The sequence below is a fragment of the Drosophila subobscura genome, chromosome E (assembly GCF_008121235.1).
Source record: "Drosophila subobscura isolate 14011-0131.10 chromosome E, UCBerk_Dsub_1.0, whole genome shotgun sequence".
Taxonomy (NCBI): Eukaryota; Metazoa; Arthropoda; class Insecta; order Diptera; family Drosophilidae; genus Drosophila; species Drosophila subobscura.
The window spans coordinates 12,208,545-12,221,615 of NC_048531.1; the positions used below are offsets into that span (position 1 = coordinate 12,208,545).

The 13,071-nt window shown below is 48.5% G+C and overlaps 9 protein-coding genes across 9 annotated transcripts; 5 read left to right on the forward strand and 4 right to left on the reverse strand.

Annotated features, from left to right (window-relative positions):
• Positions 1–3: 3 nt before the first annotated feature.
• LOC117891383 (uroporphyrinogen decarboxylase) lies at positions 4–1,463 on the reverse strand. The gene is made up of 3 exons (XM_034796822.1): positions 1,305–1,463; positions 418–1,161; positions 4–360 (listed from the first exon to the last, which is right to left on the reverse strand). The coding sequence occupies exons 1-3, from the start codon at positions 1,317–1,319 to the stop codon at positions 49–51; spliced, it is 1,071 nt and encodes a 356-aa protein (XP_034652713.1). The 5' UTR covers positions 1,320–1,463; the 3' UTR covers positions 4–48.
• A 266-nt stretch (positions 1,464–1,729) lies between these two features.
• Positions 1,730–2,786, forward strand: LOC117891395 (death-associated protein 1). Its single transcript, XM_034796837.1, has 4 exons — positions 1,730–1,819; positions 1,885–1,948; positions 2,318–2,406; positions 2,469–2,786. Exons 2-4 carry the CDS (start codon positions 1,903–1,905, stop codon positions 2,622–2,624), a joined length of 291 nt encoding a protein of 96 aa, XP_034652728.1. The 5' UTR covers positions 1,730–1,819; positions 1,885–1,902; the 3' UTR covers positions 2,625–2,786.
• A 393-nt stretch (positions 2,787–3,179) lies between these two features.
• LOC117890203 (trypsin iota-like) lies at positions 3,180–3,995 on the reverse strand. The gene has a single exon (XM_034794910.1). It carries the CDS (start codon positions 3,952–3,954, stop codon positions 3,196–3,198), a length of 759 nt encoding a protein of 252 aa, XP_034650801.1. The 5' UTR covers positions 3,955–3,995; the 3' UTR covers positions 3,180–3,195.
• A 201-nt stretch (positions 3,996–4,196) lies between these two features.
• LOC117889936 (coiled-coil domain-containing protein 103) lies at positions 4,197–4,584 on the forward strand. The gene is made up of 2 exons (XM_034794467.1): positions 4,197–4,386; positions 4,439–4,584. The coding sequence occupies exons 1-2, from the start codon at positions 4,241–4,243 to the stop codon at positions 4,536–4,538; spliced, it is 246 nt and encodes an 81-aa protein (XP_034650358.1). The 5' UTR covers positions 4,197–4,240; the 3' UTR covers positions 4,539–4,584.
• LOC117889932 (trypsin alpha-like) lies at positions 4,582–5,410 on the reverse strand. The gene has a single exon (XM_034794463.1). The coding sequence runs from the start codon at positions 5,385–5,387 to the stop codon at positions 4,617–4,619; it is 771 nt and encodes a 256-aa protein (XP_034650354.1). The 5' UTR covers positions 5,388–5,410; the 3' UTR covers positions 4,582–4,616.
• A 2,049-nt stretch (positions 5,411–7,459) lies between these two features.
• Positions 7,460–8,269, reverse strand: LOC117889935 (trypsin alpha-like). The gene has a single exon (XM_034794466.1). The coding sequence runs from the start codon at positions 8,252–8,254 to the stop codon at positions 7,493–7,495; it is 762 nt and encodes a 253-aa protein (XP_034650357.1). The 5' UTR covers positions 8,255–8,269; the 3' UTR covers positions 7,460–7,492.
• A 291-nt stretch (positions 8,270–8,560) lies between these two features.
• On the forward strand, positions 8,561–9,408 carry LOC117889934 (trypsin epsilon). Its single transcript, XM_034794465.1, has one exon. It carries the CDS (start codon positions 8,581–8,583, stop codon positions 9,349–9,351), a length of 771 nt encoding a protein of 256 aa, XP_034650356.1. The 5' UTR covers positions 8,561–8,580; the 3' UTR covers positions 9,352–9,408.
• Positions 9,409–9,532: 124 nt separating this feature from the next.
• LOC117889933 (trypsin alpha) lies at positions 9,533–10,331 on the forward strand. Its single transcript, XM_034794464.1, has one exon. The coding sequence runs from the start codon at positions 9,560–9,562 to the stop codon at positions 10,328–10,330; it is 771 nt and encodes a 256-aa protein (XP_034650355.1). The 5' UTR covers positions 9,533–9,559; the 3' UTR covers position 10,331.
• A 1,615-nt stretch (positions 10,332–11,946) lies between these two features.
• On the forward strand, positions 11,947–12,849 carry LOC117889812 (trypsin theta). The gene has a single exon (XM_034794290.1). It carries the CDS (start codon positions 11,968–11,970, stop codon positions 12,754–12,756), a length of 789 nt encoding a protein of 262 aa, XP_034650181.1. The 5' UTR covers positions 11,947–11,967; the 3' UTR covers positions 12,757–12,849.
• The last annotated feature ends 222 nt before the right edge of the window (positions 12,850–13,071 follow it).

Consider the following 13,071-nt stretch of genomic DNA (forward strand, 5'->3'; position numbering starts at 1 on the left):
CAAATTGCATTCGATAAAAAAAAGGCACAGTTGTTAACGATGAGTCGGCTACAATGCCTTGTGAACTGCCTCCACCAGTACCTCCATGCTGGTTATTGGAGTTTGGGGCGTTATGCCGTGACCCAGATTGGCAATGTAACGCGATTTGCCAAATTTGTGAACCATTTCAGTGGTCAAGGTCCGCAGCTCATCGGCCTCACGATACATGTCCTGTGGATCCAAATTTCCCATCAGCGTTATGTTCGGACCCACCGTGGCACGCGCCTCAATGGGATCTACAGTCCAGTCCAGTGCAATTACATCGTAGCCCAGCTCGCTTTGTTCTTTCAGCGAGTGCCCAGCGCCCTTAGCAAACAGCGTCTGAGGAGAAGAGAGACTCAGATGAATCGTACGAGAAGTTGTGTTGACATCACTCACCATCGGAACTAATGGAAGAGCTTTCTTGGTCAGGCGGTCCACAAGCTCATCGCGTATCCTGCGCAAATAGGGCACAGCCCATAGCAGGAACTGCTCCTTGGTCAAATGCTCGGCGGATGACTCGAAGACCTGCAGCATTTGGGCTCCAGCCTTCACTTGCATCTCCAAGTAGTCCACGATTGCGTCCGTCAGAAGGTTAAGGAACAGCCTAGTGTCCTCGGGGTGATCCGTGAGCCAAGCCTTGGACTTGGACATGGTCTTGCTGCCGCCACCTTCTATCATGTAGCCCATAAGGGTCCAGGGTGCCCCAGTAAATCCAATGAGGGGGACTTTGCCTTCCAACTTGTGTCGCATCATGGTGATGGCATCGCCCACGTAGGTCAGACGGGACACAGCGCCATCTGGAGTCAACCGCTTTAGGTCCTCTGGTGTGTTTATTGGCTGCGGCAGTACTGGACCCACGCCAGCGTGCATTTCCACGGTCAATCCAAGGGCTTGTGGTATGACCAATATGTCCGAGAATATAATGGAGGCATCCAGATCGAACCGCCGCAACGGCTGCATGGTCACTTCGCAGGCCAGCTCTGGGGTGCGGCAAACAGTGAAGAAGTCGTGCTGCTTGCGCAGCTCCTGGAACTCGGGAAGATAGCGACCGGCCTGGCGCATTACCCAGACGGGAACCCGGTCGACGACTTCGCCGCGAGCGGCTCGCAGGAGATTGTCATTCTTGAGAACCGGGAATGGCTGTAACGAGTCGATGATGTCCGTTTTAAGTAGAGGCAGCTGCAGCAGCAGCAAAAACAACAACCACATCAGTCAAAGTTCACTTGCAGCCGGGGACATGATGTAACTGTGAAATGCCGCATGCATTGAATGAAAAAACTCACCTTTGTGTCTTTCATCTTGACTGTTAAATGCCTTTACTGTACCTGATATTATTTTAAGTGTTTCAATTTTAACTTGATGATTTTGATTTACTTTTCTATGAAACCTGCAGTGTGTGCATGAGTATATGATTTCCAAAAATTTGTGTGCCTGCAGCCCTGCGTCTTTGTTTACGTTTTAACTGCTTAGAAAACTTATCCGGATACAAATATTTACACAATAATTTAATTATAATGAGAATAGGTCATCATTAGTTAACAATTGATAACATGATCAGGTCTCAAAGCAGCCAGGAAAACAGATATTAACATTAATTTAAATTCCTATACATTTGTTTCTGGTATGTATCAAAGGTGTAGATACCGTGTAGTCATGATGTATTGTTTCTGTGGTATTTTACGGTATATTTTGAAAATGAGAATGTATTATACGGTATATTTCTGAGCTCACACCGACACAAAACTTTAGAACGCAAAAGCTGAACGCGACCGCGCATTTATAAAAAAATACGAAAGAGGTAGGTCGGAAATTGTGTTTGTATGAATAATAGTAGTCATTTACTGACACATTCGCTCATTGCAGCTTATAACCTACTAGAAAATGGCTGATGAACAACCCAATCTCGTGGCTGGACACCCACCTGCTTGTAAGTGCAATTGCATAGGTATTTTCCAGGCGCATGCATGTGAGCTGTGTGCGTGTGTGTAACTGTGTTGGAGGTAAAATCTATTAAAGCATCTTGGAAGTGCTTCGCTGGCAATTAATTGTGCGCCCAATCACAACAATATACAGCAATATCTGTTGTCTTATCAGTTCTTAGCCTGTTTCGGCCAATGCCGATAAGCAAACGAAACAACAAGCTCCCACACATGCACTGAGCTAGCGGCGGCGCGCACGCACACTCTTGCAGGCCGTTAGTTATTGCGACGGTGCTGTCCAAAAATACATATTTTACACATTCTGCTGACGTCATGTGCATTTGGATACTTCTATTAATGTTCTTTTTGACTTCCAGTGAAGGCTGGTGGCATGCGCATTGTCCAGCACAAGCCCACTGCATCGGAGCGTGCCCCCAAGGATGCTGAGGATTGCACTGGTCTGACAGTAAGCTTAAATATGGAATATATGAGAAAAAGTAAATACTTAAATGTACATTGTACTTACAGCAACCTGTTAGCGTGAATTCGGCTGTGGTGAGCGGTGCTCCCGTGAAGGGACACACCGATTTTACGCCCGCTTCTGCCCAGGTGGCACACTTGCCAAAGCCCCCGATGTCTGTGCAGCAGAAGACACAGAATCACATTCAACAGCCCCGCAAGTGAGGCGCATCTCCTAACCTACTACCTACTACTTTGATCTTTTGTTGAAAATCCTCAAATACAAATGGTATTGAAATCGTCTTTGAAAGCGATGTTAGTTAACACAATCATATTTTTGCTACTGCATTCCAACTGAATTTAAATTTTTTGCCAATTTTATACATACTTAAAAATAAAGTTGTTTCCTTTTTGTAGATATGCAGCAGTGCACAATACATGGGAGTAACTCTCGAGTTTTTTTTATCACTGATTTGGATTTGTGATTGCTAAATCCTTCTCTTCTGATCATAACGGATCTCGTTTGGTAGTTATCTATATTTGTTAACGGCCCAAATCTGGGTAGTTACAAATCTGTAGAAAAAGTGGCAACTGCTCTTGTAATTCCCAAGTGTTTTTTCTCAAGAATTTACATTTAAAAGCGGCAGCTTTGGTTTGCACTGTGCCTCTCTGAACCTCGGTGGTCCGGGGTGCGGACTTCAAATCCGTAGTCGATTAGCGTCGAAGTGGTTCGATTCCACCTGAGGGGCGACTTGCAGAACTTGAAAACTGATATTATTTATTTTGCCAAAACTATTTAAATTGCATTTGCAGCCTTAACTATCCAAGATCTTAGTACGGCCACATCTGCATAGACACCCGGGTAGTTGTCGACCGCACACTGGTATCCCCAGGAGACGATGCCCACCAGCAAATGGTTCGCCACCAGTGGACCACCAGAGTCTCCCGTGCAGGCATCCCGCTCATTGTAGGCGGCGCAGATCGTTTCCTCCCCAACATAGTCCCAGCCGTATCCGTAGCTGCTGGAGGCGCACTGTTCGCGCTCAATGATCTGCAGCTGGACCGTCTGGAGGCTGCCGGCATAGCTATCCCCATGCGCTGTGTAGCCCCAACCGCTGACGGTGGCATTCGTTCCGCCCGCGGGACTCACTCTGGCCAAATTGATAGCTTTTATGGAGAGGCCGAAGCTAAGAGGTTTGGACAGACGCAGCACGGCAATATCGTAGTGGAGATACTTTGAGTCAAACTGCTCGTGGACCTTGTATGCCGACACAGGGACCAAAGTTCCGCCGTAGTTGTGGTGGTCGGCACCCACACGCACCTTCATCAGAGTAACAGACTTTCCGTGCACGCAGTGACCCGCCGTGATGATGATCTCCTGGCCATAGATGACGCCACCGCATTCGTGCCGCGCACTTATCTGTATGGACACCTGCCAGGGCGCATTGCGGATGGCCTGCTCAGTTCCGCCCACAATGCGTTCCTTGGTATTATCGCTGGCTGTGGTTACTCCCAGAAGGAGGAGCAGCAGGAAAACTAGCCCAGTGGCGGTCATGTCAGCGTACACTTCGAAAGCCAAGTACAAACTGCTCGAGTAGTGCACGGATCACGATCATATCGGGTTGTAAAATTAATCGCAGTCTAATAGGAGCTTATCGCCGACCGCAATAGAGAGAGAGAGAGAGATTCTTGAATTGCCTTGGCTCGGGAATACAATGGGTTTGGGAGGTACGAAATGTGTTGTCAGACCTCACTCCACCTAAGTTGGCTGTTTGTCGCCCAGGCAACAGTTGGAAAACAATTCGATTGATTTTGCCACACGACTTGAAACTTATTTGAGCATGGACGACTTTAAGATAACGCAGGAGGAGCTGCTACGCTTGCGAGAGAGTTGTCTGCAGGGAATACGGGAGAGCGAGCTCTACCAGCTGCGGAACGATGCCAAGCTTCGTGCTGTACACAGCACCCAGAGCTACGAGGAGTTCAAGTAAGTTTGCTTCCTCCGTCTCTTGGATCCTAACCAAAACCAATGCTTGCAGGGACATTGTAGATGCAGCTCATCTGCGTCCCGTCACTAAGGCGGACAAGGACAATGCGCACACGAAGAGTCGCCTCTGGAACTCGGCCACACGTGAATGAAGGAATGAAACCTATCGCCCCCAATAAATACATTAGCACTGAGTAATCTTCAGCAAATTGTTTAATTTCACAAAGTCCTTAGACAGAGTTGGCGGCGCTGACCACCCAGGAGCGGAGGGCAGCAACATCGGCGTAGACTCCGGGGTAGTTGGCGTAGGCGCAGCCATAGCCCCAGGACACAACACCAACGAGGACACCTCCGGAGACCAATGGGCCACCGGAATCTCCCTGGCAGGCATCCTTGCCGCTGGTACCAGCGCAGATCATGCTCTCCCTGATCTCACTGCCATAACCGTAGGTGGAGGAAGCACACTGCGACCGGCTGACAATGTTCACGTTCACAAACTGCAGGGTGGTGGGGATGGAGCTGGAGCCGTAGGACAGGGTGCCCCAGCCAGAGACTGAAGCAGCAGCGCCGTTAGCGGGAGCAGAGCTGGCCAGACTGATGGTCTTGATGTTGGAGCTGAGGCCCAGGGAAGAGCTCAGCCTGATGACGGCGATGTCGTTGACCATGGTGTTGGCATTGTATCCCTCGTGGTTCTTGAAGGAGGCAACCTTGGCGACGGTGCCGCCGGAGCTCCAGTAGGTGGAACCGGCACGGACCTGCAGGACAGAGATAGACACGGACTGCAGGCAGTGAGCGGCAGTCACAATGATGGTGGCGGAGTAGACCGACCCACCGCAGGAGTGGGAACCACTGCGCTGCAGGGAGATCTGCCAGGGGAAGCTGCTGATGGTGGTGGCGGATCCTCCAACAATGCGGCCATCCAGCTGGGGCAGGAGACCCTCTGGGATGGTGCCTCCCAGGGCGCAGGCGACAGCCGACAACAAGATCACGAACTTCAACATATTGCGAAATTAATACGCTTTCTGCAGAGCTGCGAGCCTCTTTTATAGGTCTTTACTATCTACACAACGCAAATTAATCAGAATTTTCAATTAATTTGTTATCACGTGTACGAGGCGCTAAGTTAGAGCCCACAAAATGGACGGGGACTTGACCATGACTGGCGCAATCTCTGATAATGGTCTAGTATATAATTCGCAAGGAAGTGTGGCTTAGCATTTGAGTCTTGCCCATCGTTTTACCAAATTTAAATTGATTTTAAATATTATTAGCCATCCTAAGCCCGTTATTGACATAACTGCCTGTCCTACGAGTAAGATAATTGTTCCCTAAAGCATGTAAAGAATTAACTTAATATATTTTCATATCGAAACTGTTTGTCATTCGAAATATTAGATGTAATAACTATACATTTCCATGAACATCCGAAGAATATATTATACATTCAGAGTAGAAAGCTGGTCCAAAGTAGGTTAGGTTAGGTCCAACCTAACCTGATAAGAAAACCTACTGTCACAGAAAATAAATAGAAACGCAATGGTTACATGCACATAGATAGATCATCAAAATGGAGCTATCAAAAAGGCAACGTGCGATAGAATTATGTCAGTTTTTGGCAGCCACTCCACAAACTTGGGAAAGTTCCCGTATCAGCATTTCGCATTTCGGAAAAACCCCTTCCAACCACCTTATCTCAAAGGACTATATCTTGCTTCTAGAATCAGTGTTTCGGCATTTGGGAAAACAACATTTCTACGTACAGGTTTGTTCAATGCAATAGCAGTGCCGCATCGATATTGCATAAGTTAAAGACTTTAGATAGGCAGATTATTAAGCACTAGGAAAATATATACACATTTGGTTCAATGCTAGTTTATATGAGCTGGATGTCATGCCTAAGAGTACATGTATATTTATTAAATATTATTTAAGTCTATCCATCAATGTCCATAACGCTTTATTCATTTCAGTACTATTTATGCATTTTAAATTTGTTCCTGCAATGCAGTTTTCACTTCTCGTTAGTTGATTATTTGTTCCTAATCAGTTTAAAAGTGACCCAGGCCAGAAACTTAAATAGCAGCCCTCGTGTGATTAATTTCAAACAGCCCCGCAGCTTGGCTATCACGATTTTTGTTTAAGACCAGCATACTTTTAGGGAACCTTTCTAAAGTCATGCAAAACATTCTATTTCTAGTGTTCGTTCGGCAAACAACTCTTTTTTGAGTTCAAAATTTTCAGTAACATTTGTACCTGGTCAATGCGGACTTATTGTCTGCGACCAACCAATTTCGCTGTAGCTTTTAAATTAAAAAAAAATAAAAAATCATGCAAAACATGAAGACGGAATCCAAAGTACTTCTTTGGTATTCCAGAGCCCATTTCTATGTATCAGTTGTTCAAGGCGGAAGACTGGAAGTGTGCTGAAAAGAGGTTTGAAAGTAGTAAGCTGCCCACAACTTCATTGAGCCCAGCTGTATGTTTTTTTTCGTTGAAAGACAATCTCAAACTCTCGAGAGGTTCGATATTCAAAATTAAATTTAAATCCGAACGAAATGGCAGAGCTGTCTGAAAACTTGCGAGGGAATTTATATACTTATATTTATATATTTATTTATGTAGGTATTACGTACATACGAGTAAGTATGATAGCCGCAATCAGTTATATTTTATATACACAAAACAGACCATGACTGATTAATATATTTGGCCGATTAAATGGGCTTAAGGAAGAACTTGACATGTGAATGGCCCTGAAGGGGAAATGATTCCTTCACCATATCTTTTTTACAGCTGATATGAAAGTGATTGATCCCAAAAGTTCCATGGCACAGTTCATTATATGGCACAAACATATGGGTACATATATCAATTTTATCAAGGATTTTCAGCCTTCACATCTGGACAAGCCCCTGGAGGTGAAAATTCCTAAAAGGCCCTTTTATGATTAGACTGTACTCGTTCGGAGAACTTAGAACTCGAATTTTGAAAGTTTTCGCAACATTTTCCCTACAGAAAATGCTTGACCAAATTTAGTAAAAGTTCTATAAGGCAGTAAAAAAACAATCTTGAATGTGCTCTAATGTTGTTTAATTTCGCAAAGTCTTTAGGCGTTGTTGATCACCCAGGAGCGGAGAGCAGCAACATCGGCGTAGACTCCGGGGTAGTTGGACTGGGCGCAGCCATAGCCCCAGGAGACAACACCAACGAGGACACCGCCGGAGACCAATGGGCCACCGGAATCTCCCTGGCAGGCATCCTTGCCGCTGGCAGCAGCGCAGATCATGGAGGCCTTGATCTGGGAACCATAGCTGTAGGTGGAGGAAGCGCATGCCGACTGGCTGACAATGTTCACGTTCACGTACTGCAGCTGGGAGGGGATGGAGCTGGAGCCGGAGGACTGGGTGCCCCAGCCGGAGACGGAAGCAGCAGCGCCGTTACCGGGAGCAGAGCTGGCCAGACTGATGGTCTTGATGTTGGAGCTGAAGCCCAGGGAAGAGCTCAGCCTGACGACGGCGATGTCGTTGACCATGGTGTTGGCATTGTATCCCTCGTGGTTCTTGAAGGAGGAAACCTTGGCGACGGTGCCGCCGGAGCTCCAGTAGCTGGAACCGGCACGGACCTGCAGGACAGAGGTAGACACGGACTGCAGGCAGTGAGCGGCAGTCACAATGATGTTGGCGGAGTAGATCGAGCCACCGCAGGAGTGGGAACCACTGCGCTGCAGGGAGATCTGCCAGGGGAAGCTGCCGATGGTGGTGGCGGATCCTCCAACAATGCGGCCATCCAGCTGGGGCAGGAGACCCTCTGGGATGGTGCCTCCCAGGGCGCAGGCGACAGCAGACAACAAGATCACGAACTTCAGCATATTGCGAAATTAATACACTTTCTGTGGAGTTGCGGGCCGCTTTTATAGGTATTTGGCTGCTTGTCCATTCCTATCTTTGCGCTGTCCCAACCGCAGTAATCAAATCGCGACGGCGGACGGCGGTAAGTCTGTTCGAGTGGGCAGTGGGTGATAAGGTGATTAGGTGATACGATGATTGACTTTTGGGCGATACACGCAGCGAAAGTGACGCAGCATCTATGGGCTGGAGATACACTCGAAGGTGTCAATCACGGGAGAGATCTGTGTTCTGCGAAACAGTATATAAGCAAGGGCTAATCCGATCCGTAGTCATACAACTGGTAAACATGTTGAGATTTGTGGTACTTCTTTCGGCTATTGCCTGCGCCTTGGCAGGAACCATCCCTGAGGGTTTCCTGCCCCAGCTGGATGGCCGCATTGTCGGTGGCTATGAGACGAGCATCGAGGATCATCCCTACCAGGTGTCGCTGCAGCGCAGCGGCTCCCACTTCTGCGGTGGCTCCATCTACTCCCATGACATCGTCATCACTGCTGCTCACTGCCTGCAGTCGATCGAGGCCAAGGATCTGAAGGTTCGCGTGGGCAGCACCTACTGGCGCTCCGGCGGCAGCGTGCACTCGGTGCGTGCTTTCAGGAACCACGAGGGATACAACGCCAGGACCATGGTCAACGACATTGCCATCATCCGCATCGAGTCCGACCTGAGCTTCCGCTCGAGCATCAGGGAGATCCGCATTGCCAGCTCCAACCCACGCGACGGAGCCGAGGCGGTTGTCTCTGGCTGGGGCACCACCGAGTCCGGCGGCAGCGTCATTCCCGACCATCTCCTGGCCGTCGACCTCAAGATCGTTGATCGCGAGAAGTGCGCCTCCAGCGACTTCAGCTACGGCAGCAAGATCAAGGACACCATGATCTGCGCCTACGCCGAGCACAAGGATGCCTGCCAGGGCGATTCCGGTGGCCCCCTCGTCTCCGGCAGCCGTCTCGTCGGTGTCGTCTCCTGGGGCTATGGCTGCGGCGATGTGAGGTATCCCGGTGTCTACGCTGACGTCGCCCACTTCCACGATTGGGTCGAGAAGACCGCCGACGAGCTGTAAGGCTCTCACCGTCTAGCCCCTAGACAGAAAACACTTCAATAAACAGCAATCAAAATAGCTTTGGTATCTCTTCATTCCGTTCCCCCATTTTGCGGCATGGCTGTAAGTCGATTCACTCGATCCACTCACCCGATAACGCCCTGTCAATGGGCCCTATAAAACGGCCAGAGTGCGCCTTGTAACCCACCATTCACTAGCAACGCTCAACATGCTGAAGTTCGTGATCTTGTTGTCGGCTGTCGCCTGCGCCCTGGGAGGCACCATCCCAGAGGGTCTCCTGCCCCAGCTGGATGGCCGCATTGTTGGAGGCTCCGCCACCACCATCGGCAGCTTCCCCTGGCAGATCTCCCTGCAGCGCAGTGGTTCCCACTCCTGCGGTGGCTCGATCTACTCCGCCAACATCATTGTGACTGCCGCTCACTGCCTGCAGTCCGTGTCTGCCTCCTCCCTGCAGGTCCGTGCCGGTTCCACCTACTGGAGCTCCGGCGGCACCGTCGCCAAGGTTGCCTCCTTCAAGAACCACGAGGGATACAATGCCAACACCATGGTCAACGACATCGCCGTCATCAGGCTGAGCTCTTCCCTGGGCTTCAGCTCTAACGTTAAGGCCATTGCCCTTGCCTCCTACAACCCAGCCAATGGAGCCTCTGCCGCCGTTTCTGGCTGGGGCACCCAGTCCTCCGGCTCCAGCTCCATCCCCTCCCAGCTGCAGTACGTGAACGTGAACATCGTCAGCCTGTCGCAGTGCTCTTCCTCCGCCTACGGCTATGGTAGCCAAATCAAGAGCACCATGATCTGCGCTGCTGCCAGCGGCAAGGATGCCTGCCAGGGAGATTCCGGTGGCCCATTGGTCTCCGGCGGTGTCCTCGTTGGTGTTGTGTCCTGGGGCTATGGTTGTGCCTACGCCAACTACCCTGGAGTGTACGCCGATGTTGCTGTCCTCCGCAATTGGGTGATCAGCACTGCCAACTCGATCTAAATGAGATACGTTTTGGGGCAATAGATTCAATAAAGATTGCAAACAATGAACTTTGAAACTCTCTTTCTTTTGGGCTCTAAGGGAAATCAAAGTCCATACGCTGGACTCTTACTTATTATATATAGAATAAGGATAAGGATAAGGATAAGGATAAGGATAAGGATAAGGAGGGTGGCTTAGGCGGAAGTTGACTTTCAATCACATCAAACATTTCGGGTATCTCTTGAGGGTCTAAAGGGAATTCACCTGAATTTCGTCAGCCATTCTGGCACGAGGTATTTGTAGAATGCAGGGGTATATTGAACCTTAGTGGACGTATGTTGCAATGCTTATCCATTTCTAGGAAAGCAAGGGATACGAGTGTAGGCTTTCTATGACCAGGTACATACAAATGTATATGTGCGGAGGGTATCTTTTAGTCGGAATGGCGACCATGTTGTTGGCTCTAACTGATTTCCGTGGTCTTAAGTGTTCTGGTGAATGGAGCATGCCACACATACATACATACATACATACAACTGCCGGCCAGCACTCAAGTGTTGTATCTAATCAATCCCTGAGGGCATCGCGTGGCCAGCTCTCCACTCCATCTTCCATTGATAAGCTAAGTGATGGTCTGGACAGCTGCGTCATCGGTAAATCAAGATTAATTAACCACAACATGAGAGAACTGATAACTATTGATTGATTTGGCCAGTAAAAAGTAGGAATTTTGATACAAATAAATTTCTATTCATTTTTTTATTTATTTCTTTGATTGCAATAAAGTTCAAGCTGAAAGTGTTGCACAGAAAATATTAAAATAAACTCAAATGTTTGTGAGGAACATTCTCAGGAAGACTAAAAAGAATGTAAGTCAAATGCGGAAAAATGTCTGCATAAATTCGAACCATAAAAGTTTCCTTTGGCCGATAAAAATATTATATAAATTTCCACATTTATTCTGGGAACTCTTCACAGATAATATTGTTTATAAAGAATTTTCGCAATCTGATTATTTTCAATTTAATTTAAAGTGCCTGATTTGTTTTTATTGACGATTGCAACACCAGGGTGTGGCCTGAAGAGTTATTTACTGAATGGAGAACTGCGACAGAGATAAAGGGAATGGGGGGTATCTTCGCTATGCCACTAATTTCGGATACTTTTGAGGTTAATGACTTGAAATAATGATTTCCCTGTGCAGCATGTCTCATTGGTGGCCTCAAAGTTTATCTATTGGTGACCTGACCTTATTGGAAATGTTTTATCACTGGTATATTGGGAACATGAGCTATCCATTTGATCGTAAACCCAATTGCGAAAAGTCAAGTTAAAGCACATGTCGATAAACAATCAAAGTACCTACTTACACTCGTATCTATATCTTTTAGAGAGCTAAAAGGTATTCAAGTGCGAACTTCCGAAATGCGGCAAAAGGGGTTCTGATTTCGTGCGGTGCCTTTGGCTGATAAGGAGTCGCGGCGATAACAATGGGTCTGTCTGGATTACGCTGAAGAGTCTTCAGGCACGGGGGATGCTAATTCCCGAGCTCTAGTGATTGCAGCGATACTGTCAAAGTTGGCCAGCTCGATGGCAGGCAGGCTCCTACAAATAGCCGTGTGGGTGCCAGCATTTGGCTTAGTTTTAACCAAAAAATGCACGGATTAGTGGTGGCATTGGTGGCCTGCCTGGCCGTAGGCAGTGCCTGGGCTGGCACTGTCAGCATCGCGCCCAATCCGTTCGAGCGAGAGGGTCGCATTGTGGGCGGCGAGGACGCCACGATACGGGCACATCCCTATCAGGTGTCGCTGCAGACAAGCCGCAGCTCACACTTCTGTGGGGGCAGTTTGATCAACAGGAACACCGTGGTGACGGCGGCACATTGTCTGCAGGGCCGCAAGGCGTCCAAGGTCTATGTGCGCCTTGGCTCCACGCTGTACAATGAGGGGGGACTGGTGGTGGCCGTCCGCGAGCTGGCATACAACGAGAAGTACAACGCCAGCACCATGGAGTTCGATGTGGGAATCTTGAAGCTGGGCGAGGACGTGGAGGAGACCGAGGATATCCGATACATAGAGCTGGCCAAAGAGACGCCAGCCACGGGCACGCCAGCCATTGTCACTGGATGGGGATCAAAGTGCTACTTCTGGTGCATGACCTTGCCGAAGGTGCTCCAGGCGGTGGTCGTGTACATCGTGGACTGGACGGTGTGTGCCTCGGATGCGTACAAGTACGGCAACATCATCTACGACACCATGGTGTGTGCCTACGAGCAGAAGAAGGATGCCTGCCAGGGCGACTCCGGTGGCCCACTGGTGGCCGAGAACAAGCTCGTGGGCATTGTCTCCTGGGGCTATGGCTGTGCCTCAAATCTACTGCCCGGCGTCTATGCCGATGTGGCAGCTTTGCGTGAATGGATCAATGAGACTGCCGAGAAATTGTAGAGCTCTGCTCATGCATACTTTCAGGGGTTCTCGCGAATTCCACTCCAGTAAGAGATTAAAAATCAATCAGTCAGAAAGCTCCTTCAAAGTTTAGTTATTTGTTTTTATTTGTGGGTAAAAGCTGCCAAGATTAGCAGAGATTTTATCGGCAAACAATCGTCACAAAGTCCCTTAGTCAGCCATGCCCTTGGCTGTTTGGTTCCACATACTTATAAGCAATTACTTTGCCATTTGCCCATCTTATCGAGCGCCAATACACACACTAAATTTATTGACCAATTCAAGATAGTCCCAAAAGCTTTTCGCTGATTGCAG

Coding starts and splice junctions, on each gene's coding strand:
- LOC117891383 (XM_034796822.1), bottom strand. Junction 361..417: donor CTCTTCCATTAGTTCCGATG/GTGAGTGATGTC, acceptor TCTTCTCCTCAG/ACGCTGTTTGCTAAGGGCGC.
- LOC117891395 (XM_034796837.1), top strand. CDS start 1,903: ATGGCTGATGAACAACCCAATCTCGTGGCTGGACACCCACCTGCTT. Junction 1,949..2,317: donor GGCTGGACACCCACCTGCTT/GTAAGTGCAATT, acceptor TTTGACTTCCAG/TGAAGGCTGGTGGCATGCGC. Junction 2,407..2,468: donor AGGATTGCACTGGTCTGACA/GTAAGCTTAAAT, acceptor TTGTACTTACAG/CAACCTGTTAGCGTGAATTC.
- LOC117890203 (XM_034794910.1), bottom strand. CDS start 3,954: ATGACCGCCACTGGGCTAGTTTTCCTGCTGCTCCTCCTTCTGGGAGTA.
- LOC117889936 (XM_034794467.1), top strand. CDS start 4,241: ATGGACGACTTTAAGATAACGCAGGAGGAGCTGCTACGCTTGCGAGAG. Junction 4,387..4,438: donor CAGAGCTACGAGGAGTTCAA/GTAAGTTTGCTT, acceptor CAATGCTTGCAG/GGACATTGTAGATGCAGCTC.
- LOC117889932 (XM_034794463.1), bottom strand. CDS start 5,387: ATGTTGAAGTTCGTGATCTTGTTGTCGGCTGTCGCCTGCGCCCTGGGA.
- LOC117889935 (XM_034794466.1), bottom strand. CDS start 8,254: ATGCTGAAGTTCGTGATCTTGTTGTCTGCTGTCGCCTGCGCCCTGGGA.
- LOC117889934 (XM_034794465.1), top strand. CDS start 8,581: ATGTTGAGATTTGTGGTACTTCTTTCGGCTATTGCCTGCGCCTTGGCA.
- LOC117889933 (XM_034794464.1), top strand. CDS start 9,560: ATGCTGAAGTTCGTGATCTTGTTGTCGGCTGTCGCCTGCGCCCTGGGA.
- LOC117889812 (XM_034794290.1), top strand. CDS start 11,968: ATGCACGGATTAGTGGTGGCATTGGTGGCCTGCCTGGCCGTAGGCAGT.